This window comes from Syngnathus acus, chromosome 19 (genome assembly GCF_901709675.1).
Source record: "Syngnathus acus chromosome 19, fSynAcu1.2, whole genome shotgun sequence".
Taxonomy (NCBI): domain Eukaryota; kingdom Metazoa; phylum Chordata; class Actinopteri; order Syngnathiformes; family Syngnathidae; genus Syngnathus; species Syngnathus acus.
This window is the reverse complement of record NC_051103.1, coordinates 3,504,715-3,514,230: the sequence shown is the minus strand read 5'-3', so window position 1 is coordinate 3,514,230 and position 9,516 is coordinate 3,504,715. Positions and strand designations below refer to the sequence as shown.

General features: G+C 43.6%; 1 protein-coding gene across 1 annotated transcript; it reads right to left on the bottom strand.

The window, feature by feature from the left end:
• Positions 1 to 1,142: 1,142 nt before the first annotated feature.
• On the bottom strand, positions 1,143 to 6,684 carry pmp22b (peripheral myelin protein 22b). The gene is made up of 5 exons (XM_037278000.1): positions 6,540 to 6,684; positions 6,158 to 6,252; positions 5,921 to 6,014; positions 2,839 to 2,979; positions 1,143 to 2,644 (listed from the first exon to the last, which is right to left on the bottom strand). Exons 2-5 carry the CDS (start codon positions 6,233 to 6,235, stop codon positions 2,484 to 2,486), a joined length of 474 nt encoding a protein of 157 aa, XP_037133895.1. The 5' UTR covers positions 6,236 to 6,252; positions 6,540 to 6,684; the 3' UTR covers positions 1,143 to 2,483.
• Positions 6,685 to 9,516: the final 2,832 nt, after the last annotated feature.

Genomic DNA, 9,516 nt, shown 5'->3' with positions numbered 1-9,516 from the left:
GCTAATGCTAACGTGCTAAAGGCAAAAATGAGCTCGCATTACACAAATGAGCTGCGCCTGGAGGCTCTTACAGCGCCGGCGATGGCAAGCAGATGGCGGTGAGACCCCCGACCCTTTAATATCGTGTGCCATTTGCATTTCATGAGCCTTAATTGAGTCTGCTGACCGCACCCCCTACCTCTCAAAGACCCCCACGCACAGGCGGAGCTAATTTTGCATCACGGTGTACCCCCTACCAAGGATTGATAGATGATGGTGCACCTTCTGGTTGGAGAATGCTAATTGAATATTTGACAAAAATCCAGAAATTGCGTAAAAGTAGACACATTTGCACCATTGTAATATTTTATATTTCTTTACATTTCTTTACAACTTGCTCATAACAAAATATTGTAATAAATAATAATAATCTGTAAATTTTAAAGATGGTTTTTAAAAAAAAAATTGAAAAGTATATCAATCCTTCATCCCAGCTATTTTACTTGGAATCTCACTTTGTTTCTAATTACCAAATCCCATTTTCTGGCCTTTAATCACTATCATTATTAATGACCAGCCATGACCATGACACTGGTGCCAAATGACACATGAGTAACTAATGGCGGCTAAGGCGGACCAGTCGCACATCCAGACCAGACTAATCAATCATATGTCGAGTTAATGTTTCGGAGACAATGGAGTGAGCCAAAAAATGCTTGCAAGACCCAGGGGAGACTCCTCATCCTTCCAAGTCATGAGAATTGAGCTGCAATGCCGGTATTCCTCCACACGAGGGCAGTGTGCTGTAGGCATATCGTGTTGTGCGCGTCTTGTTGCACTAAGCAACTATAACCACCAGATAGCAATGTTGCAGAGAGTTTGAATTTTTTTCCCCAGCGATGGCCTGCCATTATAACAGAAAACAATATGTTGATTGAAAAGCATCATAAAAACTTTTAATTGCACGGTCTATGTCGGCTATAACTAAACATCTTCACAGAAAAAGATATGTTGACATTTTTGGTGTGAAAAATGTCATTAAATCATCAACATCAAAGTTAAAACATTCTATTCATGTCAGATATTTGGACGCTGCTTGAAAAACTATTATAACTATTGTAAAAATATTATGTATCTATTCTAAAAATGAAACCAAAGGGGTGTTTGGTGGTCAGAGAGGTCCTCTTTATTGGTTACGCTATAAGTCACGGTTAGCTTTGGTAACACGGCGAACGCTACACACGCGTGTAAACATGAAAAAATACACGCACACACAAAGCACAGGCGGCAAAATGGCCGGGCAGTCGTCATCAGAGCGCAACGTCTCTTCTAACTGCAAGCCACACTGGACATTATACAATAGATGTATATATGCAAGATGGCTGCCGCTTAGTGCTTGATAGTGCTGGCAGCTTTGTTTTACAGTATATGATCAGCTCACAGATTAATACAATGCAAATGGTTCGAAATTAGCTTTTATTTTCACGTTTGCAGCCCTGGTAGTGTTTGCGTGCGTGTGTGTATGTGTGTGTGGTGTATTATGTGTGTGACATCTGTTTATCCCCACATGCATCAAGTAATTAGTGCGACTTCAGTCCCTTTTCTTGGCAGAATACATCAGCGCTCGCTAGCTAATCATGAGTTTTCATTTTCAATGGAGTTAAGGCGTGTGCATGATTTTCTTACGCACAACTTTAATACGCAAAGTTGCTGTGCGGTGGAGTTCAAGTATGCGTGCAGCCGCATCGCGCTCTTCTTTGCCATCTTGGCCTTGTTTGCATCTAGTTTGCATATGTGGTTAACAATCATAAATACAAAGTGGTATAGCCGCTATGGAAAAAGAACAGAAGCAAAACAGTCAAATAATGAGAAAAAAGCTGCGAAGCAAAAGCCGCAGAGTATATCATGTTATGGTATTGTACTATTCTAGCTAATACTGATAGTCCAAATGACTGCATGGATTGAAATCCGACGTCCACCGAGCGACCCACGAGTGGCGTGATGGAAGAGGAATGATAAATATTTATAATAGAGTAATAGCACCATATTTTGTTTTTGTCAAAGAAATATAAAAAGCTCACACATAAAAAAAAAAAAGGACCAGATCTATCGCTTATTGTTGTATCCTGGCTTGCTTACCACTCTTTTTAAACTAAACACACACGCACACACACAAAACAACTTGCTAATCCTTCTAGTTTGTTTTAAACATGCACTTTGGTTAATGTACTCATCTGTTAATCCTTTGGCAAATGAACAAACAAAAAAACAAACAAACGCGGAGGCACTTAAACAAGCTAAACAAGCTAACGTGACAGAGCAACACAAAAACTATGTACATGTATGTAAAAGTGTTACATTATAAATAGGTTTTAAACCATAGATACTATATACATCTTGAAACGGAGACACGGTCGGTTTGCTCGGGGGCGTCGGCATGTGGCGGCGATGCTGGGGGTGGGGGGTTGGAGATGACGTCAGCGCGGTGATGGGGATGCCGCCGCTCATTCTCGCTTCCTCAAGATAACATAGATGAGGCCGCTAATCAGCGCCAAGGGGAAGGCCACCCATGCCAGGATGTAAGAGTAACCAAAGTCCTCCGTCTTAGGCACCCACTCCGGACTCATCACCGTGTAGATGATAGCGCCGCTCATCACAAACAAACCTAAAGAAAGTCGGGAGAACGTTTAAAAAAAAATCTTTGCTCAGTGTGTTGGCATCTAATATCCAGCAAAAGCTGTTTCGTTAAATTGGGTTGTCTCGCCTTTGTGAGATGTCCTCATTTTGTAGAAGCAAAGAATAACCAGCTTAGATGTTCTTTGTATTTGATTACTGCTTGTGTACAGTTAGTGTACTCACTAGCAAGGATCTGGAAGGTTCCGGTGATAAAGAAGCGTCCACCCTTCTGCAGAGTAAAGAGCTGGCAGAAGAAAAGGAAGAGCGCCAGGCAGCTGAAGATGATGGACAGGATCATGAGGGCCTGGACCGCCTGGATCCACTCTGGACATAAAAAAAGCAAGGGGAGACATAATCAATAACAGGCCGGTCACCGGAGACGGCAGCGGAATAAACCTCCGTCATTAAAGCCTGTAACGAGCACAGCGAGCAACCAACGTTGCAAAGGCTGTCGGGAGCATGTTTACTTCAGGGAGCTTGTAATGGATCCATAATGATGCTACTAGCCTGGGTATCTTGTTCTTGAACCCCACCCCCAGCCTCTCCCCTCCATCCATCCCTTGCATCAGGACCGGCGACTAATCATCGATCCAGACACAGCAAGACCTCCAAGTCCGAAAGAGTGGAGTCCATTAACCCATTAACCGCCTAGCATGCTGGGAATTTGCCAGATAGGCCACAACACGAGGTACAGTACACATTCTATCCAGATCTAATACCCAATTCTTCAAAACCATGTGGGGCATCATTGGTTGTGCTTAATATATTAATTTGTACAAGTCAAAAAATTTAAAATATTATGTTGTATGCTGTAGCGATTGTTGTAGTGTCCTGTAAATGTGCTTTGATTCTCGACGCATACGCTGGAAATTTAAATCAAATTAGGCTACACAATGCCAATGTTGTGCTTTTACTTTCAAAACAAAGCATACAGTGTTTATCTGTATGTGGACCGCTTACTGTCACACAAGATGGATAACATAAGCGAGGAAACCCAACACGCTCAGACTATTAGCGGCGCATCGGCCATCTCGCCAAAACGCGGCCACCACCCCATGGCGGGATTTAGTTTTTGCGACTGTTACATAATCCCGCAGGCTGATAAATTGATAGGTCGGCGGAATGTTCCGTCCGTTGGCCTTTAAATACGGATGCTACACCGGCGAGCCTTTTTCCTTCCTCGACTGTCAACACGGGACGTTTCCCCCCCTCCTGGTGTCATGAAAACACACAAATCAATCATGCCGCTGAGCATCACTTTGATGCCAAACAGGAAAATAACAGTTGATAAGCAATGGTCTTGGAGGTCCTTGGTGTTTCATTCCTGTTTTTTGCCACGAGGTAGCTATGTGTTTGCGTTACTAAGGACGCATAAAATAATAAAAACTTTACTCGCGTCTCATACTTTGTGTCTTGCCTAGGTAGATAAAATAGCAATCTTTAAAATTTTACTAAAGTTGCCTTGTCAAATTACAGACTAATCTAAACGCTAAGGGTGCATATCAACATTACTAACATCAGATATTTTCACAAAAAATCCAGGCGTTACCAATGCTAACATTTGTCTCTGTGACCTTTACCCTCCAGACTAAATTCCATGAAATAATTTTTCTTGGATGAACGAGCGCATTGTTTAAATTAGCATTAATGTGTGACCGCCGCCCCCTCACTGCTTGCCCCTTCAACATGCTTTTCTCTGTGGTGACCGAAATTGTAAAAATTGGCTCAATTTAAGTTTGGAGTGTAAAAAAAAAAAAAGCGGAACAAAAACTAAGTTGATTACTCAGCAGACAATCCCGCCTGGTGACGCCCTGCACTACTGACACCCCCTGCCCTGGCTAGCCCTCTATCTTCATGTCATCTGCCTACACACACACACACACACACACACACACTGCTTGCTTAAATAAACAGTGCGTCATGAGGCCTCGTGAAAGCAAGTCAAACAAACTACCTGACAAAACACATGGCCGGCTCTGGGCCGGGCCAAGCTCGGCCCATTCTGAGCCTCTGACATCATTGGCATTAAAACCCTACAAAAAAAAAACATGAGCTGCACGTTCTAAAGTTGGCACAAAATAACCTCCATTCAAATATTGTCACACATAGATACACATATGCTATATAAATCTCAAAGAGTGCAGCTGCTGCCGCCCTAAATCGTCTTGCTGGACGCTGCAAGCTAAGATGGGACACTGTGCTCTGGCACTGGGCGTGACCCTCCATCGGCATATGTGCAGCACATACACACACACACACACACACACAGACACGCACACACACAGGCATGCTTTAAATACTCCTCCGCAACCCCACCCACACGCACACGCATCCCAAATGGTTGGTCACTATACTGTTTCTGCACACGGGACCTCAATATGGACATCACGCCACTGACTATTTATACAAGCAGCGGCCTTTCCAAAGGCCACCGGCACATTCCCTCCCTTAGATGGCGCCAGAGGGGCAACCCCGACACGCCCTCACAATCGGCAAGTCATCCTGCACTGCATTGGTGTACTCGACAGCAGAATAGAATTAATGTTGCCATGGTGGCTCTGCAATGTCGTCCATAGCACAGACACTGCCGTACGACTGATAGTCATGGTATGAAAAATCCAAATAATGCCACTGTAGGTTTTGGAGGAGTCCTCCATATTGTCACAAATAATAATCCCAAATATCAAAACAAGTCATTCACTGCTTTACTATTGGTAATGATACTGATCAGCTCTATAGTGACACTAATGTCACTGCAGGACATCAAGAAGTCATCTCAAGCACTGCCACTCCTTTATTACTGCTGATCATCGTACGTATTCCATAGTACTGTCATATTTTATGCTTTTAATAATGCCATTGTTGATTTTGTCATGACATTCGTGGAAATATTTATATATAGTAATAATGGCAGTAATAATAATAGTAATAATAATAATGAATCATTAACTGTCATTTTGGGTCTCCCATTGCATTCCCACTGCTTTACCAATCATTATTAATGTCAATAATCATGATGACATGTCAGTAACTACACTTATAATGACTGTACTCCTACTGCTACCACAATTCATCAGCGATAATGACGATCATATTAATAATCATTTACCGTTAATTGTCAATACTCATAATGCCAATAATTATTAATAATGCAAGCAATCATATCAATGACATTTGGACGCCACCATTGCACTGAGGCTGCTTTACTATCACGATCGACTGCAATTCATGATTCTTAATAATAATAATAATCGTGGATTCTGACCTCCAGTGGAGGCGCCGCCGCAACTGTAAGCTCCATTGATGATGGAGCAGTTGGTCCACAGGTCCGAGGTGCCGAAGTCACTGGAGGTCCACACCTGTGGAGCCCCAAAATCAATCAATCAGTCAAACTCACGTGACACAGCATTTATTGTTTACATTAAGACCCTCCACCATCATGACCACCCATTAACCACACCCACCCTCCACTCTTCTCCCATAGGGCAAAAACGGGACTCACGCTGACTATGGTGGAGATGAAGAGGAGCACCAGAGCGGCGATGTGCAGGAGGACGATGCCCAGAAGAAGCAGCAGCATCTTTGCAAGAGAAGAGTCTGGATCAGGAGGAGGAGGAAGAGGAATTAGAGTGTATGTGTGTGCGTGCATTCATGTGAGCGCACACAAGCGGAACATGGGTGTGTCACTGCAGCACGCTCAGGACAAGCGCTGCCACTTTTTACGCACCGAAAGCAATGACGCCGCATCAAGTGTCACCTTTACCGAGCCGAAACGTCCCATGCAACCATTTTTATGATCTTAATCATGTCAGCCATAGTCAGATTCAAAGCACAAAGTCCACTTCCATTGCACTTTTAAAATAAATAGAGCAAGTTGTACTTACTTGGAGACGCGAGCGTGTATTCACAGCACGGTGAAAAAAAGCGGTAATAAGTTTTTGTCCAAACAGGCGGCTGAGGAGAAGGAGCGAGTGTTGTCCACAAGCGGCTGTGTGTGACGGCGCGCTGGGAGCCGGCCGCCTCTTATAAAGTGTCTCATTATGGAAGAGACAAGACCCGCCCAGGCGGCCCGGCCCCCCTCCGCATTTAGACGCACGCTGCGTAATGGCGCGCTGTTTCCCTGGTTACCAACCCTGTGTGTATGTGTGTGTAATCACTGTTTTGCTTTCGTAGTAGTCGTAGTAGACATACGCTTACCAAAATACTCTGAACCTAAAATAAAATAAATAATCTGAATTGATTGTAGTTGGAATAATAATGACTCTATTGTTGTTGTCACCCGTCCAAAAAAAATAAGATTACAATAAAAGGACAAGGTTTTAGTAAAATCGCTTTTGTCACATTTATTAAAACTGTCAGCAACGGAAGGTTTGACTGATTTTCTGCGCACTGACTTTTACTTCTTGGGTTTCAGGAGATCAGGAAAATCCACCTCTGGTGAGCAGAAAAAGTCCATGGCTCTTGAGACACAATAAGGATGAAATCTTTTTGAGATTGAGGGGCCACAAGCAGCTGATGATTCTGAACTGAAGTGTAATTGACATTTCTGCTTGATAGGTAAGTTGATCACCTTTTTTCATTCTCGATTGGATGTACATTTAAAAAAAAAAGACATCCTCAAAACTTTAACGTTGTGTGAACACTCCATTGGAAATAATTCATGCTGCCAATGTTGTAGCAGCCCTGGCTAGCTTGTTGACAGTGCACTGTACCTACAACGCACATCAAATCTACATTTAATTGACTCCCACTCAAATGCATTGGGGGGAATAAAGAAAGAAACCCTAAAACCATTTATATTAATGAATATTGAAATAAAATGTGAATATACGAATCCACAAGTGTCGAACCAACAAGTATGTCGAGGTCAACTGTATAGCACTATGATGTCTTGATGATGGCGGCCAGCCAGGGGGCTCCATCCAGTGGACATTGCCTGTGGTTTCCATGGCAATGGGAAAAATAAACATCAAGGCTTGTGTCATGAGCCCCGTGACTCATGGCCCGTGTGAACATACGTGCTGCGCTAGCTAGCATCAGTGTAGGGCTCTCCCCTCTGTTTGATATGACTCATTCTTCTGTGGCCACTCTGTGTGTGTGAGTCCGTGTAAAAATATCCACCCGTGTTGCTCATAGCGATGCAACGAGCGGAATTCCAGGAAATGTACAAGGAGCGGTCAAAGCTGTAAATATTCCCAAATATTTGCTGTCGAGGATCCTCATAAAGACAGGAAGTGGCGCGTGTGCGTCAGGGCGTGCGTTTCCTATCGCTATAAACGCACACTGCGCTCATCTCCAGCCGCTAAGATGTGTCGACGTCTTCTCTCTTCACAGCACTTGTGTCAAGATGGAGGCTAGCACGAGTCTTAAAGTGGCCGCCGACGGGGTGCTTAGCAACCTCTCTGATAGCCCAATGAGCCGACGGGACGGTGGCGAGGGAGCGAGCTTCCTCTCTGCAGTAAAACACGCGCCACTGCTGCCTCTTGTTAAATGTTTTCCATGCCTTATATGTCCATGTTTGCGCAGACGCGACATAGTGGACGCACCTTGTTGCTTGAGAGCTGCAAATGTTGGAACGATGTATGAAGACATCCTCCGATTTTTCATTAAGGGCTAGCCAATGTGATTAGAAGGAAGCCCCAAGGGTCAGGCGGTGAGTGGGGATGGGTGCTGGGGCGGCATCCAAGAATCTCATCTCCTTAGCTTAAAGGACCAAAGTCAAAGGTGGCCACTAGCATGCTGTACTGTATGTAAGAAGCACAACAAGAGTGTGATCCATTCTATTGTTGCTTTCTGATAGCCCATGGCCATTCGTGTTAAATAATTAACTGCTAAGTCCACAAAATCAAGAAATGCAGCTAGAATGTAAGCAAGCTGTAGCTAGCTTTAGCATCCGTCTAAGTGAACAAATATCACGTTCATACCATACAGTGAGTTAATAATTCATAAGATGGCACCTAGATATTAACACGTACTTTGCGAGCCATTTTGACAGTCCTTAATAGAGAATCAATTGAGGTCTTTGCTCTGAGCCTGCCAATCGGTAGCACATTCAAAATGAGTTGGGTTATTGATCGGTATATCCTTAGAACTCAGTAGCCTTCTCTACCTGGTGCAACCTTGCCTTTAAACAAAAAAATAGAGATGGGGAGGGGACAACAGATGGACTTGTTTGTTTTGACCGACGAGTACAGATGCACGTGCTACTGCACAGAACCACCATGCCAACCTTAACTTTTCATTTTTATTTACAAACTTTATCATAGCTATCAAGTACGTTTCATAGCAACCTGCTAAAAGTAACCTCAAATGGCCAAAGCACAATGATTGCTTTTTACAGATTAGAAACATGCTTCTTCTTCCAAGTGTGAGCCCGTTGGGACAGGAAACCGTAGGGTGCTTATCTTTTCGTCTTAAGGCTTCCTCGCCTCGTATATTTTTTTTGTCAGTATTGCTCAGCAGCCTCTTGAGAGGCTTCTTCCACGCTGTGGCCGCGCTCCAACAGCCACAGGAAGTTCCCATGAACGTTCCCAACGCCTGCCCGGAGTCTCACGTGAACCACCACAGAGACCGCAAGGGAGGTCCTTGTCACATGCTAACGGCTAATGCTAGTGTAATAACTTGATGGCAAATGACAATACGGCCTTCCAGGTTACAGAGACTGATTAATACAATACTGATCTACAGGACATGTACTTTACTTATCTTGTATTTCAGATACCTCATCCCACAAGTTTTATAGGTTCTATTCTATTGACTAGTTAATATAAAATGAGTGCTTTGGTTCTACCGAGGTTGGGGGAAAAGACAGCTCTCCGATGGGTTCACGTGATTTTGTGTGCGACTGTATATCAGACTTAT

What these genes read in the sequence shown, in the direction of transcription:
- pmp22b (XM_037278000.1), bottom strand. Translation starts at nt 6,235, where the DNA reads ATGCTGCTGCTTCTTCTGGGCATCGTCCTCCTGCACATCGCCGCTCTG. An exon ending in TCATCTCCACCATAGTCAGC is followed by an intron (nt 6,015 to 6,157) that starts GTGAGTCCCGTT and finishes GGGGCTCCACAG; the next exon opens with GTGTGGACCTCCAGTGACTT. An exon ending in CGGCGGCGCCTCCACTGGAG is followed by an intron (nt 2,980 to 5,920) that starts GTCAGAATCCAC and finishes TTTTATGTCCAG; the next exon opens with AGTGGATCCAGGCGGTCCAG.